The sequence below is a fragment of the Trachinotus anak genome, unplaced genomic scaffold, assembly GCF_046630095.1.
Source record: "Trachinotus anak isolate AG129_WGS33_773 ecotype Australia unplaced genomic scaffold, CSIRO_AGI_Tana_v1 ptg000032l, whole genome shotgun sequence".
In the NCBI taxonomy this organism is placed as follows: domain Eukaryota; kingdom Metazoa; phylum Chordata; class Actinopteri; order Carangiformes; family Carangidae; genus Trachinotus; species Trachinotus anak.
In genome coordinates this window covers 23,046,744-23,065,596 of record NW_027273883.1, presented here as the reverse complement: position 1 = coordinate 23,065,596, position 18,853 = coordinate 23,046,744, and the positions used below count along the sequence as shown (strand labels likewise).

The window sequence follows — 18,853 nt, the reverse complement described above, 5'->3', positions numbered from 1 at the left end:
AAAAAAAAAACTATTGACAAATAATGAACCTGGGGCTTTTAGGGCTCCAGAGGGTCTGTGCTACTAGGGCACTAGCTTTTCAAGTTGATAATCCAGCATTACTGATCAGTAAAACATATGCAGGTGGTACTGTTGATGAGGTGGAACTGAAGCTAATGAAATAGACATATCAACCATGTACTGTAGGAAAAAAGAAAATGATTCATGGGCAGTTCAATCCGCCATTGAATTTATTGCATCTCAAAGGGCTTACATGCACTGAGGAGGGCCATCGTAAATAAAATAAATTTACAACTAAACAAAAATACAATTTTATTAACTCAGTCATGAAAAATGTCAATAATCTCCCATTATTTTCTCTGAATCTCGTCTGATCCTCACAACCAATTGTTTACACAGTTCACTAAAATGATACACAGAGTAAGCTTTATAACTGTCTGTAATTTATAACACAGGACTGGGGACTAACATTATACAGCTGTCCAAATGAATGTCAACACTAGAACATACAAATTCCAATGTAAACCAGCAGCAACACAAGTACTTTGTGTAAAGATGCTTGTGGGGAACAAGATCAGGGCTACAAGATTCAATGATGACCTCCTGTGGGTGTCTTTACAAACTCCTCCCATGTGGCCACATACAGTATTACTGACAATGGGTCAAAGGTCAGCAATGATCAAATATGCTATTTTTAAAACATCATGTTCAGACAGTAATTAAATCTTTTTTTTTTTTTTTTTTTCAAATCTCATACACTTGGTGAGTTGGTTCATGTTGTCTAACAATGGGTGCAAATTGTTGGTAACATGGAGATTAAAGGTACCCTGTGGAGCTTTTGACCACTAGTAGCACAAACCTAAATTGTTTACAAACAAACAATTTAGGTTTCAAAAGAAACAGCTTTTCAAATTTTTTATGAGGAAGTAAATGCACGGAACAGTGGACGCAAACAACTTTTTTTTGTTTAAAAAAAAAAAGTCAATTGGGTACCTTTAATCTCTCTTTTTGATGGCATTTTCTGGTCCCTACTGCTGGATTAACATGTTGGTTGTCTGCTATTCAATGAAATCTTTTGCCCAGTTTCCATTTAAAACATTTTATTTGACCTGTCTAAACATAGAGTTTGGTATGGCAAAGGAATATATTATTAAATACAAAATTAACCATACTGACCTAGTCTTTATAAATTATAATGAAAACACAAGCGAAAGACATACCCACACAAGAAGGGTCAGTCAGAAGGGAACAGTTACACTGAAGGAGTGAGCAGTTTGAGTTCACCTTTATGATGAATAAGTAAAGCGTTTTCTCTGGAAGTAAGTTGAAAGATATGTTTTTTAATTGCAATGCCAGCAAATATCAAGAGCAGTCTGGAGGATTATTCTAAAAGAAACAGAACATATAAATAAGACAAAAAAACAAAACATAGAAAAATGAGCAACAAGTACAAAAAGAAACAAACTAAAAGGATCCCTTGCTGGTCTGGTATGATTCAGATGCCCATAGAAGTTGTTTCATAATATACAGTATATTAATTATATAGCGGTATTCATATTTGTTTCCAAATACTTTCAAATGATGACGGGAAATAGAGGTTACTCACACAACTTCTTACAATTTCATGTCAGATTCACATTTATATTTCTCTTCAACAGACATACAGAATAGAGACGAAATCCTCGGCAGAGAAATCTATGTACAGCAAAGAGGACCTTTCTGTAAACAACACACCACATGTTTCTCTGAAAATCTACTGGGACTTGGTTTACCACTCGTATCCAGTCAGAGTGGGACAAAGAAGAGCTCCTCCCCCTTTAAAAGGAGGTGGGGACAAAAATATGGGGTGGTAGGTGGAGCTTAAGACACCAAAGCACATCCATCATTCAACTCAACACTAGAAAGAAGTCTAAACACATACGCCTTCATTTTCTCTCACTTAATTTTGTGGACCTTTTTTTTCAGGGTTTTGTGTGGTTTTGTTTAGACAAAAGATTGGTACATCTACAGAAGCACACGCTTGTATTTTTTTTTCCTCTTATATTTATATATAATCCGCTATGGTTCACTTTCACAGTTTGTGCTACAACATCACACAGGAGAAGGGCGGGGTGCTGATGGACGGGGTGGAGAAAAGAGACTTATAAGGTTGACTAGCTGAGCGTCGCTGGCATCCTGAGATGTTGACAGACACCAGGTAAAAGGTGAGAAGGCCCTGTTCCAGGAAGCAGCTGGAAGACAGGACATAAACAACATTTCAGCTTAAGAGTCTTGAGTCTTGGTTCGTGTGGGTCACGATTCAAAGATTTAAAGATTAGATTTAAAGACAACTTCATTATATTCTTGTCTTGCTTATACTACAGAATGACAGGTCGATTGCAAAGTGGTGATTTTGGTTCAACCACTTCAGTACACTCCACATGTGCCCTTAAACAGCAATGATGAGTAGCTGATGAACAACCTAATCTCAATTCTGAGACTATTCAATTAAATGCTAAGTGTGCTAGGAAGTGCACTAAAATAACAAAAAATTACTTAACATATTTTTTTTGGGATTGAAAAGAAGCCAAATGGAACAATGGAACCCAATGTAGGTTTTACTACCAAAAATATCCATATCAATATCCATCCAAAAGTAGGAGGTTCATACTTTTTTCTTGGAGGAAGAGCACACATTGTATAAAATATCACAACTGTTGAAAGCAAAACCAGAGTAAGTTGGAAACATAGGTCACCAGCTCCCTCTGCAGGTACTATACTTGGTATTAGAGTAGCTATGAAGGAATGCCGACATCTTTCAACACAAAAAAACCCCACCCCCCTTAATTATTATTTATATATTACATTAAACATAGTGATTATTTTTTTATTTACACTAAAGTCATTTCTCAAGTATCAAAACAAATCTGTAGGTCTTGGAAACGAGTCTCTACATCTGTAATTTAAACATTATTGTGGCAAAAAATAAAAATAGTCTGAATCAGAAAACCTCAAGTCTCTGTTATCACCAGAAATAAACCATTTGATCAAATACATCAAGTCATGTAGCAGCTAGTGATGTATCAACCACCACAAAGAGAATGTATCAAAGTCGTCCAGAGGTCGTTATTGTACATACTGTGCTGTATCTGAAAACCCACCTGGAGCGTTATAAGAAGTCCTTGAGATCGAGTTCGGCCAGAGGGTCCTTGGGCTTCTTGGGACTCTGGCTTGCAGGTCCTGGAGAAAGCTGAAACAGGGAGAAGCAGAGCTTCATGATAAACTGACCAGATGTGCAGTGGTGGCAAAACGTGTCTACACAAATCTGTTACTGCATCTTTTTACATTAACATCAATCTTTCTGATATGAATTTATTGTTAACTGAGGGCTTCAGTGTGTGTGGTCTGTTACCGGTGCCCCTGGTGCAGCAGCTCCAGGTGCAGCTCCAGCCACTCCTGTGAATGGAGGTCTCATCATGGGCTGTCCCATCATTGGCTGTCCCATCATGGGTTGCATCATGGGAGCTCCAGGCCCTCCAGCTGAAGTCTGGTAAGACAGGGAGAACACAGTATCAATCGTCATGATTATCTAGATGTTATCTAATTGAAATACATATATACTTGTACATGAAAGACTTCACTGTGAGTTCGATAAAGCTCACCATGCCAAAGCCAGGCTGTGCACTCATTGGTGGCACCATGGCTCCACTAGGTGGAGCAACTCCTGGTGCCCCAGGAGCTCCAGGGGCAGCACCAGCCTAAAGGGACAGACAGTGATCACACCAGCACAACTTGTATATTCTTAAAACCTTGGTCACAAATCACACAGCTCAGAGGTTCTGAAAATATTTGCGTAATTACAGGTAGGTTACATTAACTGCTACTGAACTGAGTGTGACCTGGTGGTGGGCGAGTCCATGCTGCTCTTACCATGGGGGCTCCAGGTGTAGCCCAGCTCGTGGGGGCCACCTGTGGCATCCAGTTGGCGCCTCCTGTCAGCTTCTTCTCACTCTGTGGGTCCCTAGAACAGATCAAACACAGGATATACCTGAGACTCTGTCCAAAACCCAGGACTTTACTGACATTTGTGTCCAAATAAGACTCAAACTTTACCCCCATGAAATCCTAACGATTCAAACTGCGGCTGTAACATTCATTACAGTTTTAATGTGAAGTTCTGCTCTTAGAAAACTTCCAGATGACTCAATAATTCAGTGGTTATGATTTAATAAGACTAAAACATTCAGGAGAGATGCAAACTCAAAGTAAGCCGCTGATATGATAAAATCTTGTGCAACAGTTTCTCAAAAATCGAAGGCATTATGTTTCAACCTAGCCTTAGACTTTTATTTTCAAAACCACTGATCTCATTTCCTCTTTTACAAATCCATAAACAATTCAGCTCCACAGGAACCATATATACTAATAATGTGGGACTAATAAAGGCGATCTTATATACACCATTATCACACATACAATATTATGTTTAAACACACACTTACTTCTTCTTTACTCCAAGGTCTGAAGAGAAGGAAGAAAGAAGAAAAGGTTAACTTTCTATAAAGTATTTATTAGAGTCAGAAATGCCCAGGAAAAAAAACCCTGTTCTCTACCTCCAACCAGGTTGGCCAGTGACGAGTCCAGATCTCCTCCGATGGTTTTTGGGGTGGAAGGGGGAGCAGCTGCAATGCCCCCTGCTGCGATTGGAGTTCCCATGCTTCCAGCTGTGCTTCCAGCAGTGCTGCCCCCTGTGCTCTGGGGCGTTATGGCGGGCATCAGCAAGTCGCCTAATCCATCAAACACTTGGGGAGAAGGTGGGATTGGCGGGACATGAGAGAAACAACAGATTACAAACCTGCAAATCTCTGATCTTATTACAACACAGGCAGAGGGCAGGAGTTAGACCAGACGGTACGGTGAGGGGGACAATCCAGCTGTGACAGCATCTGTAGTCATCTGTGCATCGCATGCACAATGCAGGACTGTAAACATGTTTGAGCATTCAAAGGGATACAACTACAGCAACTGCACTCAGGTGGCTGGTTGCTCTGTCAGTTTACCTAATCACATCATAGGAACTTAAACAGTGGAATAAAGCACTGGTTTTGAACCAGGTGTCATCAAGGACAAAGTCTTTGCAGGTTTTCATTCCAACTAACTGCAGAAATTTCCCCCAAGCACCCCTGGTTGTGAATCACCACCACTGAAAAGTTTTAAAACTAGAACCAGGGAAGCAGAACTTTGAGCCTCTGATTAACACTACCTGCAAAGGTAGAATTATTTAAAGTAAATCTTATAAATATTAAATCCATTTCTGACACACAAAAAAGTCAAGTGACAAGTGTGTGGGATCAAAACCTCTTAAACTGAAAAAACAAAACAAAGACTCCCGCCTACAGTCCATCACGTCAACTCACTGTATTAAGATGTTTCGGTTCTTAGACGTTCATCAGGAAAATGTGATTTAATAATGAGTTACAAAAAATCTTATCTAATATCCACAGAGGGCCCTGATGTATAATCTGAATATTGGCATATTTATTATATATGTTTACAATTGTAAGAGCTCAGTATCATGTTTGTTTTTGTATTTCAGGAGCTCACTGACCGTCATTTGCATGTGTAAGGGAAGGTGTTACTGGCATCTTCTGATTGGTGGATTTTTCCCTGGTGAAAGCCTATAGCCTTTATTTGTGTATGTGTATGTTGTTTGCATGATGCTGCTTATCTATATGGATTTTGCCATTGTCTTAAAGTGAGTTCAAGTGATGGACATTGTGAAGGACTCCTCAGTTGTCTTGATTCTAATATCTGCAGTAACCAAAGAGGAAAAACTTTCACAACAATGTGATGCTATTTAATGGGCCACTTGGAAAAGTATATGAGTGAAAGGTGTTGCTGTAGCCCTTCAGGGTTGGAATGAAAACCTGCAGACTCCACTGCAGACAGACTCGGGCCTTGATGGCATGTGGTTACCTTTAAGAGACACTGCTTTAAATGACAGAGGAAAATAAAGATGCATTGTACAAACATGAACAACAGTAGGTTGTGTCTCATGCAGGAGTCATTTTGCAACATGCCAAAACAGACACATCGTTTAACGACGCAGAAGAGGAGTAGTATCCAAACTGCACATGCTGCAATGAACTGCGGGGTTGAACTCACCAATTACAGATTAGAAGAAGCAAACAATGACCCAGCAGAGTGGAGGGGGTGTGAACAGGGGTGGAAAGGGAGATAAAAAGAAATGAAGCAGTACAGTAAAGGTATGGGGCAGAAAGAAAAAATAAAAAAATGCAGAAAAAAAGAAAGATTGTGGAGCAAGGGTGTGGATGAGCAGGAGGTGGAGAAAGCAAAGCATTTGTGAAAGTGAAAGAGAAGGGAGTGAGAGAAAGAAAAAGAAAAATCATTGCAAGAGAGGGAGCAGCACTGAGGAGTTAAGCAGTCAGCAAAAAGAACAGTTTTACATCAGGACAGTGACAGCAGCACGTCAGTGTGTCAGTCATGCAGTCGTCAAGCTCTCAGCAGGAAGAGACGCATCGTTAGATAGTACGGGTTTAATAAGGCGGAGCAGGTTAATGCACATCAAGCAGAAGACCTGTGCAAATATGAGCAAAAGATGCTTTGCAATTTTCTAATATTTCACATATCATAAGGCATGATAATGAAACACATTATTGAAATGAAGCAAAAAAGGACAAGAAATCTTCTTTTACAACACATGGTCCACTTACTTGAAGCGTCAAAGCCACCAGAGGGCGCTGGCATGGTGCTCGCAGGTTCTGCTGCTGCTGCTAGAGCTGGCACTATTGGTACTGCTGCAACTGCAGCAGGTACTGGTGGTGTTGGACAGGGTAGGGAACCCAGAGCGTCAAAGCCCGACTCCAAGAGGTCATTCTGCACCAGAGCTGGAGCTGGAGCTGGAGCCAAGGGAGCCAGAGCTGGGGCGGCAGTGGGGGCCAGGGTGGGGGACATCAGCCCTGAGGGATTTAACAGTCAGGAAACATTAGGTAAGAAAGATGCAAGTAGTACTGTTTCATATCAGAGTCGCCCTAATTCCATGACAAACGCACATTAAATATGATTACTGACACAACAGAAGGCACATGAGACATCTTACAAGCAAAATGAAATTTTGGTTATCCATCTGGGGAAATGCTGATTACTGCTGCAGCAGACAGTAGCAGCATAGAGATGATAATAAAGCAAATTACTCAAGCAGCTACAACACTATGTCCTATTAAAAATAATCACGGTAAACACAGCAAGACAAGAAAAGAGATGGAAATCTGTATGATGTGTCAGATGAAACAAATGTGATTACAAATAAGATACATTTTACAACATAAGGATCATACATCTCCATCAGCGGTGAATGAATTTTGAAGTACTTGTAATGTACTCAAGTATGTATATGCATTTTATGCTTTACACTAAACACTAAAAACTTAATCATCTTGTAAAGTATACTACACTTTTAAAGCCCTCTTACTTAAAAGCAGTGTGTAGTTGCCCCTTGTCACATTTCAGATGTCTTTGAGGGAGTTTCCCTCTGAACTGCTCAGATGATTTAATTCACATAAGCACATGAGGCTCAAATTATCCAATATTTCACAAAAGAGTCTAGAAAAGTCCAACAAATGGAGCAGAACTTTTTTTATTATTTCAACTATCAACCAACTTATGAGCCCTAAGCTTGATCTTGTGGCCCTATATAATATAGTTAAGACTACTGCCACTACAGCTGCAATGATGAAATACTGTGTCTTTGTAATCTAATAATGCCATAGATCAGTCAGGGAACATTTTTCTGCAGCACAAGCACTTTTACTGGATACTTTCAGCACATTTCAGTAATAATACTTTGGTACTTTTACTTTTGAATGCAGTATTTTGACTTGTTTTAGAGTAGTTCTCCATTGTTGTAGCGTTTTTTTTTTGTATTTTACAGTAACATGTATACGGTTCTGGTTTCAATGTAATGTACAATTGCAACGTAATACTGAAGCTACATACAGTGCATGGTGACAAGGTTGGCCCTACATTTAAACTTTCAAAGATAAAAAAGAGTTAAAATCAGAGACGCTTTTGGCCAGACAACAGTGACGAAAATCTGATTTGGCTATGACATCACGAGGATGTGCTGGGCAGACATTTCAAAATGAGTCTAAAGCCACTTTGGAACTGCTGTGTAATTATTTCCACCAGTCCTGCCAAGGCTGCATCATTACTAATTTGACAAATGCGTCTCCATCATTACTTACTGCATAATTTCTGAGTCAGCATAAAACATTTCCAACAGTTATTTGCCAACGTAAAAACTTTTTGCTGGACTGCCAACATTTCATCAAAATTTGCTGGTCCATTCAGCCTCTCTTATTTAACCCTAATTTGCATAAAATACTTTAATGTAACTCTAAAAAGTGAGAGTCAGAGGAGTCTCACCTCCCAGTAAGTCGTCTCCCGGCCCTCCAGGAGCAGAGCTCTGCGTTTCCTCCACAGGACCGCTGAAGGAGTCTGCAGGGTTGTCCAATTATCCACAACAACGCAGCATGAAGGGCAGAAAGGGGTGAGAGGTCAGCCCTGGACCACGCACTGAGACATGGTGGGGGGAGTAGGAGACAGTGAGACAGATAACACTGACTACTACGTTGAATACATACACCCAGAATATCTTCATACAGCAAAACTACAACTGAAATAAAAGTGAAGATGTTGAGGAAGAATGAACTTCAGTAATAATAGGACTATGGAAGCCTCTTTTGATTGAATATTAACCCTAATACCCTTTTACACCAAAATTGGCACTTAGAAGCAGGTTTTCACAACAAGGCTAAACTTGCAAAAAAAAGAGAAAAAAAGAAAAAGGTGATTGACTCCTTTCATACTGACAGACAAGTTTGCCTTTCTATTCAGACTGAGAGGACACAGACACACAACACAAAGATGTTGTGGGTCTTAGCGTAAGCGTAAGTGTTATGTAAAGTAGCACACAGCAGCCTGGATACACAGGAGCCCCGACCCAGGGAGGAGACGCAACAGATCCATTTTACCGGTCTGCATGGCAGCTAGCGGCTCACTCTTTGAATCTTTGACTGTGTCTGTGTGTGTGTGCTCTGTAACTGCAAGCGATGACATTGCTCCCTGCAGTTGTGTGTCTGTGTCCTCAATCTCAGTCCCAAAAGCAGAAAGGCAAACTCGCCTGTCAGTGTGAAAGAAGTCTATTGCCTTTTTTAAAGGGTTCACCCGTGTTGAAAAAACCTGCGTTTACCTGCTAATTTTGGTGTAAAAAGGTATAAAAAAGGGTTTAACATTTACTATTTAGCACTAAACTCAAAGTGAATCCACATGAAAAGATTGACACCCCAGATTTTAGTGCAATGGGTCGGCTAAATGTCGAGCATTAAAGTGAACTGACAATAGAGACATACACAAACACAGGGTGTAAAAATTATTTTGGGAATGTAACTGGAGTCTACATCCAACTATTGTCTGTTCTGTATCTATGATCCGTCTACAGTCTTATTCAAAAACCTACACCTAAAGCCTATCACCACATCGAGGCGGTATCGGCCTCACTGGTAAAAAAATTGTCTCAGAACTTACTGTAACAACTCAGCTGTGATAAAAACAGCCAGAGGGAAGAGAGAAGTTAAATTATAAAATGCACAAACATACATATTGTATACAGCATATGTTGTTTCAAAGATGTGCGAATGTGTGTGTGTATTTGTGCACTGTGGGGCACAGTACCCAGCAGGTCAATGACTGGTGCCGGCTCTGCTTTGGGTGGAGACGAGGCCTCTGGGGCTGGAGCTGCAGGAGGAGCAGCGGCAGCAGGAGTGGCGGCAGGAGCTGGAGATGTAAACGAGTCTAAACAGAGAGACAGAAGCACAAAGGGATTCAATTACTCTCAGATCTGAAGGAGTGCATTTGTCAGTGACTCCTTTATTTCCAAGGAGAGAGGGCTCAGCTCATGCACTGTTATTATGCTTGGTCTAAAAGGCTCCAGCAGGAAGAGGAGAAGAAGCAGGAGAAGGAAGCAAGCATCCCTGCATCTTAACTGTGTGTCCACATCCTTGAAGCGTGCACAATTTGGAAGTATAGGACTGGTGTGCATGTGCATGCAAACACCAGCACCATGCAAAAAAAATTAATCTTAGGTTGAGTTTGTCATCTGGCTGCACTCTTCAGGAAAAAAAGGAAGGGAGACAGTGATGCAGTAAAGGTAAAGCATCTTAACTCACCCGTTACAATGTCTCCAGCCGGAGCCGGCTCGGGCAAAGGAGAGGGCCCGCGTGAAACAGCAGGAAGGTCTAATTTACCAATGCAAGCGAGAGGCAGAATACGAGAAAGAAGGAAACCATGGAGGTTGGGGAGCAAAGAAAAGCATTAGCGTGGCAGATAGAAAGACACAGCGTAGATAGAAAGCAGCTACAACCACGACAATCCAAGACTGAACAAGTGGATACATGCACAGTTCTCATACCACTATGGGGGACAAACCAAGATGTGGGGGAAAAAAAACAGTTGACAGAGGAGTGGACGTATGGAAACCAGAAGAGATGAAAGAGGTTCCACACAGAGAAATGGATATCAGCTCCTGTACCTGCACCAAAAAGGTCTACGCTAGGAGTGGTAGCAGCTTTGGATTCTGTGGTGGGGCTTTGCTCAGGCATAGAATCAAACATATCTAAGAACAAGGACACACAATCATATGTACATTCAGAGTTTAAGTCCAGTGCATGACGAGTTAAGAAGAGAGAGATGAAGGGAAAGCAGAGAGAGCATATATTTGGATCATTAATCGAGTAAGTTGCTGTGTATCTTTTCAGTGCAATGCAAAATGAAACAGGGCAAAAGTTAAAAGGGAATATTGCCAAATTTCAGCATAAACACAATCATCTAATTCCCTATTTGCATTAGTCAGTTTTAAGCGAGTGACCAGAAATCAATGTAGATTGTCCGATTCCCAAATCACAGATTAAAGCCTGTGTCCTGTGCTTTCTAGAGCTGGAGGAAACATCAGGGGATCCCTAAAGACAGTAGGATCCATCATCAGGAGATCATGAATATCTGGGGAAAATTTTGCATCAGTGTAATAGATGTCACACTCGTTCACAAAGTGAAAGCTTTCACCTGTTAGTTGCACCACTACTGTCAGTAGGATTCATCCTGTGGGTCCCACGAATGTCTACAAATTTCATGTCAATCCATCCACTAGTTGCTGAGATGGTTCAAGTCTGGACCAAAGTGATGGACCGACTGTGGCAACTCTTTTCCACATCATAGGAACAGCTTATGTCTGTCCATCCTTCCATCCATTATCTATGCACACTAATTCTGTGCAGAGTCACAGGGGTTGGATCCCATCCCAGTGCACATTATATAGTTTTATATTGGCGATCTGGACTCACCAACTCACCTAACCTGCATGTCTCCTAGACTGTGTGGTCAAACCTGAGCACCAAGAAAAAACCCATAGTACATCTGAATTTTGAAATTGAGCAACATTCCCTTTTAACCAAAGTGCAAACATTACAATCGAGCATTCTCAGCCGTCAGTACCTAAAACACTGGTCACAGGCAGGAGAAGAAAACAAATTTCTTCTCTGTTGGCAGACTATCTGTTAGTATTAGGTTAATAATCAAAACAAGTTGAGCCACCTCTGGTAATAGAGAGATATATTCATATCAGTCCCTTGAATTCTTTGTTGTCCAAACAATGGATAATTAACAGATTAGCATTTAAAGCAGCAGACACAGCGGCCTTCATTATGAATTTTGTTTTTATATCTAAATAGTTTCTGTTGCAGAGGAGGCCAAGATGCTTGATTAACTTGTTTAAGTATCTGAAGGGGGGGCATCATGGAAAATTGAAAAACAAATCTGAAATGTAGGGTCTGGGCAAATTGTTATCGTTTTCACTACCAATATCATCATCACTAGCAAGAGCAACACAGTCATCATCATCAAAACCTTCAGCATTTTCATCATCAGTGTCATAATGCAGGGCAATGCAGTGAGAGGCATAATGAGAGCGAGAGGACTTTACCACCAAAGATATCTAGAGTCGGGGCGGCTGCAGACTCTGTGGTGGTGGTGTCGGTGGTGGTTGTGGTGGTAGTGGTGGTGGTGGAAGAAGGGGTGGGGGCAGCGGGGGCAGCGATGGGGGCGACGATGGTCGGCGCCTCACTAGAGGTGGGAGGGGTGATGGTGGCAGCAGCCCCCGTGTCGGCGGGCCTCATAGCAAACAGGTCCAGCTCTGGAGCAATTTCCGCGCTCCCCTCCGTCGTAGCGAAGGGGTCTTCAGGAGGAGCAGCAGGGGGGAGGGGGGTATGATTAGAGAAGAAGGGAAAGGGGTGGTCGGTGGATGAGGAAGGGGATTGAGGGTTGGTTAAAACGAAAAACACTGTAAAAAGCATATTTGTGAGGCTCTGAAGCTCAGGGTTAGGCACAAAGAAAGCAAACCATGCACACGGTCACTCATTAACTTCAGTGCTGCACCCACAAGCCACAACAGACAGTGAGGGACAAAGTAACTAATCACTGACTGTACCGTTGGTCGTGTAGAATAATTACTGGTTAGTCTACAATTAGTCTTATGAGAATAACTGATGAGAATCATCTGTGTCTCTTTGTACATTGTTTGCTATGTGACAAGTACAAACATTTAGTTTAGACGAGGTTTAGCAACACTGTTTTTATTAAAACAAGAAAACTATCAAGGATCTTGCACATATTGAAGGTGATTAAAGACACTGTTTTCTGCTTGGTTCAACTGCCAACAGGGACTTTTACCAAAAAGTTTGACAATGTATGAAATCAAAAAAAGGCAGAGATAACATGAAACACTGGAGATGTACCATGGGACTCATGGAGAATTTAAGAGCCTATATTCTCATTACTGAAAAAACTATACTGACCAATGGGAAAGGTTTGATAAGGAACATTTACTTTAACTAATTCAGTTCTGTATTCACAAGTTTAAATGAACTAAATGGTGCCTCAAAATTAAAGTATTTAGGAGGACATAGCATATCTTCTGCCCTATATATACAAATATGCCCAAACCTGTGGGACAGTGACTGACTTAGACACACACGCACGCATGCTCGCACATCGCTCTGTGTGTTGTTTGTTGCATTTTGTATTTAGTGTTTTTGGAAATTGTATTTTGATGCTTTGGCAATATTTTTTTTTAACTGTCAGGCCAATAAAGCACATTTGAATAGAACTGATAAGTTCTCAAAACCCGGTGTGTCACACAGATCAATACAGGAGGTTGAGTGTGGGCGCAGAATAAATGTTGCTGCAGTTTATATATTAATCCCAAACTAGGGCTCTCAAAATGCAGTGAGAAAAGAAATACTTTTGATTCATTTAGCATGGACACTGCATGGATCACTCCAGTCACTGTCCCGCTGTACATAGTTGGCCAAAGAGAGAAACTAAATGGAGTTATTAAAAAAAAAAAGAAAGAAAGAAAGAAAGAAAGAAAAAGAATAAAGGCTCAGTGATGATTAGTATAATCATCACCATCAGGTAGTACCAGGGTTAGGTTAAGTGCTGCTCATTCCTGGACTACAGTACAATAAATAGCTGCACTGTGCTTTTTACTGCAGTATTCACTGAGTGAATATTAGGAGGAGCAGGGTAGTCGAGATGAGGGAGGAGAGGGTCCATGACTGGGGCATTACAGCAGGATTTGGGCTGAGACAGTAGGCCCTCAGGGCACATGTTTGTTCTACTGTCTCCTATGGAAGCAGAAGCAGCGTCGATATAATAAAAGCAAGGCTTTCATATTCACATACACACATCCATACATTCACACACAAACTCGCACAAAAAGCTGTTTTGTCACCCACCAGATCCACCAAATGCATCAGCAGCGGGGCCCGCAGCCACGGCAGCAGGACCGTCTCCTGGGGAAGGTGCAAACGCATCTAGGGTATTGCAGACGAAAACAGCCGGAACGCAAACACACAAAAAAACAACAACAAAAAAAAAGGTAACACCCGGGCCGACACAATGACAGACACATGGATGTAAAGAACAGAGGATGAGTAAACAGATGGAATGGACAGGGAACAAAAATGAGAGGTCAGCATCAGGATAAAGCAGAGAATACAAGAAATATGCAGCCTGGTTACCGTGGTGACCGATCTGATTGTACCATCAGTCGCGTGGTGAGTTTTGGAAGGCTGCATAGTGCTGCATTCAGTGAGTGCACTGTCTGTGCACGCTTGTGAAATGAGGAAAGTTGTCACAAGTTACTTGTACTCTGTGACAAGAAGGGAAATGTCAAGTTCAGGGATGGACAAGGAAACGTCTCTCTTTGACAAAGAAAGTCAGTTTTCAGCAGATACTTGATGCTTACCAATGTCAGGACTGAGTATAATATTATAAAGCCAAAATATCATAAAATAAAATCCAGCTACTCATCATCTTGACATCTTTATGAAACCATTAGGAAGCCATTAGGGAGGAAATCATTAAGGCTGATGAACAAAAAAAAGCAACAAATCCCAAAATTGCGAGTCTTAATAGTAGATTAATTACATTGCAGTGAGTTTACTGAGGTACACAGGATTATGATGAAACTCTCTAATGAATATTTAAAACAAGTTAATGTCTAAGCACATTAGGTCTTTTTGTGACAACGGTGCAGCTTTCAATAAAAAGGAAGTAATCCACTATACTGGCTCGTATTTCTGGGATGTGTCACAAATGACAAATGTCTTGCTCCATGCTCAGTGCAAAACAGGGCGTGTGAGAGCTTGACATTATGTCAGCATATTAGTGTGCATGGCGGTAACAAATCAGGATGTAAAGGACGCATTAGAAAAAGGTGAGGGTCTCTGGAAAACTATTACATCTGAGTCACAGCACTAAGCATCTCATTTTTGGAAAAATATAAACCTAGTGCTCTATGAAAAACACACAACAGCGCTTACTGTTGTTCTCAAGGTTATTCCAGGATCCTCAAGGTTTCCTCTTACCTTTAACCCATTTCTCAAGTTGTGCCTCCAAATCCAAAGATTGTAGCTAGACATGACACTTCTCCTTGCTCAATTTGTACAATTTCAACCAAAATTTAAAATTATATTATTAGTTATATTAGTAAATACGGTTGTTTCTTCTATATTTAGCTTGTGTTTTAGAAAAAGAGCCATGTACGACGATCGGGAAGTACAACTGAAATTTGAGAAACAGTTTAAAATCGTTTTTTCTTTTTTATCATCAGCAGACAAAACATTTTTTTCATCCAGCTGACAAGAAGAGTCTTGTCAGTCACTGGAAATGATTTTTTTGAGAGCCAGATGTTTAGCTCCGTGACTCAAATGTGATGGTAAAAAATGGCACAAGGCACAAACTGGGGCTGTGGTGCCAGTAGGTGCCAAAAGCCTGTAGACTTTTTGTGGTTTTGCTTATGAGTTTTCCTCATGAATATATTAGTAGTTGTAATGCAACGTTTAAAGAGTGATAGTGAAATCTTTCGTATACCAACTTTACACCAGGGGAAACCTATCAGTAAATGACTAAATGAAGAGGGGCTTGTTGCAGACAAGCAGGCAGGCTGCCATGCCATGTATCGTGGTCTGCATCCTACCCTCCAACCACACTGACCTCCGAAAAGGTCGATGTCGGTGGCTGAGGCAGTGGCAGTGGCAGGAGCTGAGACAGGCAGAGGGGCGAGTGCTGGTGCGGCCGCAGCAGCTGTGGTAGCGGCGGCAGCCGTGGGCACGGCAGCTGCAGGAGCAGCAGCAGCTGCAGCATCAGCATCAGCATCAGCATCAGCAGACTCTCCCTCCGCCAGGAGAGCTTCAGAGGCTCCATCAGTGGCAGCCGGAGTTGCTATGTAGATAAACGCCGTAATCCAAATGCCACGACCCAGTCACAACCCCAGGAGAAGAGAAACAGAAGAGAAAGAAGGGAGATAGGAGGAAGACAACAGAGTCAAAGTGACTGAAAAATTTAAAAATACAGACTTAGTGTGTGGTAAGAGATTATCAGGGAGGATTTGAAAACTAAAGGTAAAAATATGTTTGTTTTCTATACAAACACTACGAAGACAGAGAACTTCAGATAGAAAGCCAAGCTGGACAGTGAAAAGTCAAACACCTACAGGCATTTCTCATATTCAGTGTGTAGCAGAGTGCTGTCAACACAATACTCACCCTCAGCCAAAAGATCTGCACAACAGACGGACACAAAGAGACACAGGTGAGAAAGAATGAGTGCAGGATAAAGGTTTCGTGATGCCCTGATGAAATTCAGAAATCTTTCATTTGCAAGTTGCCAACATTATACAGAACAAGCTGGGAAAACACAGACATACACTAGTGGTAAAGTCTAAGCTAAAAGGTCCTTAATGTAATTTAGGTACAAAGAAGTTACAGTTGGACTATGGCCATGTTCAGTGTATCAGTGGAGATGTGGGGATAAACAGAGGCCTGCAAAAGACCAACTGCGGCTTTATAATGGAAAAGCTCGATAATTTAAACCACTATACAAAGTCCTGTAAAGACATCTTTTATTTGACTGTGGAGTCATTCTAAAAGACCACAGTTAGATTATATCAGCTCATTTACAACAGACTGTATACACTCAATATTACTGCCGACCATTATCCAAAGCACACCATAGGTTTTTAAATTGATTTTCTTCTTCCTACCTCTGCTAGGCAGCAGTTGGTTTCCATTAATTTTACTGTGGTATTAAAATCACGCTGCAGTGGCCTCAGCTCTCTGTATGCTTTGGAAAATGGTCCACAGTAAAGTAAAGTGAAAGGGTTTGTGGTTAATGGGACGAAACATGCAAAACATTAGCATGGTCCATTTGAATGTGATTGGCTCAATTAAATATGTTTCGTTATTTACTGACATTTGTTTCTGTAAGTAGAATCATCTCTCATCAGTCTCTCGCTGTGGTGAAATGTCGTAAAATAACGCATACACGACCCACATCCAGGGTTGACTCAGATCTTGTGGTGACACAGTTACAAACTGTACCTCCACAGAGGGTTGGCCAATCTTTAGCTAGTTAGCTAAATTAGCTAAATTAGCTAACTAGCTACTGCTGATAAGAGTCTGTGAGCGACAGTTGTCACCTCAACATGCAAAATCAGTTGTTTGCAGCCAGAAATGAGAAGCCAATTTACTAAAAACTCAAAGGGTAAATTTGTCACTGTTATTATTATAAACTACATGTGCTTTGCAAGATTGGAAACATCGAAAGGCGTCGCTGTAAATCAATCACTGCATATTTACTAGATGCACTACATTTACCGCCATTTTATTTGAGTGTCTAAATTGATGTAAATGAAAACTGGTCCACGCCATAATGCCCTGACAAATTCCACAGTGGAAAAAACAGTGGTCTTACTCAATAGTGAGCAGTAAACTGAGATTTTGGTAACATAATAATTATTGTCATTAATTGCAGTATTTTCTCATCAATAAAATGTAGAGCATTGGATTGTGTGATGATTAGCAGAACATGTTCATGCCATGGACACACATTTTTTGAGGAACCACAATATAGAAGATACACACTCTAAATTTGAAAACTCAAATAAAATGGTGGACAGTAAATATAGTGCACTACATAGTAACCAGGGAGTCATTTCAGCCATGGCATGTAGACTACTTTCTGTTGACAATGCCACAGTGCAATGGGCTGCATTTTCTAAATGCAAAAATGACACCTGTCAGTGATGATGCAAAATATGAGCATTAGAAAGCGCTTACTGTTTACTATTGTGTAAAATACTGAGAGTCCATGACATGAGGAATGGTGAGAGACAAATTTCAGACACAGCAAATTGCTGAAAGTTCTCACCTCCCCATCCAGTGAGGGAGGAAGTCGCTGCAGCCCCCCCTGTTGACGAGGAGGAAATTGGGTCCAGATCCAACAAGAACCCATCATCAAGGGCACTACACACAGAGAAAGAGAGGGGGATCCATTTAGTTTCTAATACCGAGGTTTTGATATTGATGCATGAGTTCAAACACTTTGTAATACTGCTGAATGACTCTTACTTGCTGGTTGTGGTGGTGGTGGGGGCTGGCGCAGTGGGGGTGACAGAGGGTGGAGGGGGTTTGGCGGGTGGCCCGGGGCGAGCAGGGGGCCCACCGGCGGCAGCGGGAGGTGCGGGCTTGGCTGGTGCAGCAGCAGCAGCCGGCGAGCTGTTGTTGGCTGTCACATCCTGCCGCAGAGAAAGACCCCCATTAATGTGGAGTCCAACGCGGTTATGTAAACGGCTTTTTAACACATGACTTCACTGATGAATCACTACCTATTTGTAGCAGAAACTGTTAAGGATGAAGTCAAAATTTACATTTACATTTCTGACTTGTTCTTGCACTGCTGTAAAGATCTAAATAACTGTGTTTTGACACTGAAAATATATAAGTAAAGACTATTATTATTACCTGCACCTTAGGATTATCATGAAACATGGCTTACCTTAGTAGGTGACCTGCAAAACCAATGATAGTACATGAGTTACAGAGCTTAATGATGTATTTGCTGAAACATAATGGCTGCTACTGAGATGGGAGGCAAAGTGACAGCTTAAGTATCACTTTGGTATTTTCCAGCAGGCAGCATTTCAAAGCAATCCCATTTAGTAAACATCTGCAATCAATGGATCCATGCTGCACTGCTGAGTAATAGCATCTTGGCCCCAGCTCCGGTTCAATAAAGTTTTTCTTTTTCACATCACAAACAGAAAGTAAGGGCTGAGTGTTTTTGAATGGCATGCTTCAAAATGCTTTGTAAATAAACAGAACTGAGATGATGACAAAGAGAAATATGTTAGTAATGACACAGGATAATGTCACAAAATGTGAATATAATTTGCACAGAA

General features: G+C 41.2%; 1 protein-coding gene across 1 annotated transcript; it reads right to left on the bottom strand.

Moving 5' to 3' along the window:
* Window positions 1-212: 212 nt before the first annotated feature.
* snap91a (synaptosome associated protein 91a) lies at window positions 213-18,501 on the bottom strand. Its single transcript, XM_071468454.1, has 19 exons — window positions 18,451-18,501; window positions 18,024-18,190; window positions 17,824-17,918; window positions 16,161-16,175; window positions 15,610-15,837; window positions 13,848-13,925; window positions 12,035-12,286; window positions 10,589-10,672; window positions 10,227-10,295; window positions 9,733-9,852; window positions 8,425-8,496; window positions 6,714-6,959; window positions 4,593-4,781; window positions 4,482-4,500; window positions 3,910-4,000; window positions 3,642-3,737; window positions 3,392-3,526; window positions 3,141-3,229; window positions 213-2,231 (listed from the first exon to the last, which is right to left on the bottom strand). Exons 1-18 carry the CDS (start codon window positions 18,484-18,486, stop codon window positions 3,149-3,151), a joined length of 2,073 nt encoding a protein of 690 aa, XP_071324555.1. The 5' UTR covers window positions 18,487-18,501; the 3' UTR covers window positions 213-2,231; window positions 3,141-3,148.
* Between the last annotated feature and the right edge of the window lie 352 nt (window positions 18,502-18,853).

What these genes read in the sequence shown, in the direction of transcription:
- snap91a (XM_071468454.1), bottom strand. Translation starts at nt 18,486, where the DNA reads ATGTACTATCATTGGTTTTGCAGGTCACCTACTAAG. An exon ending in TGATGCATTTGGTGGATCTG is followed by an intron (nt 12,287 to 13,847) that starts GTGGGTGACAAA and finishes CTCCTCCTGAAG; the next exon opens with ACCCCTTCGCTACGACGGAG. An exon ending in CTGCTGCACCAGGGGCACCG is followed by an intron (nt 3,230 to 3,391) that starts GTAACAGACCAC and finishes TCCCTGTTTCAG; the next exon opens with CTTTCTCCAGGACCTGCAAG.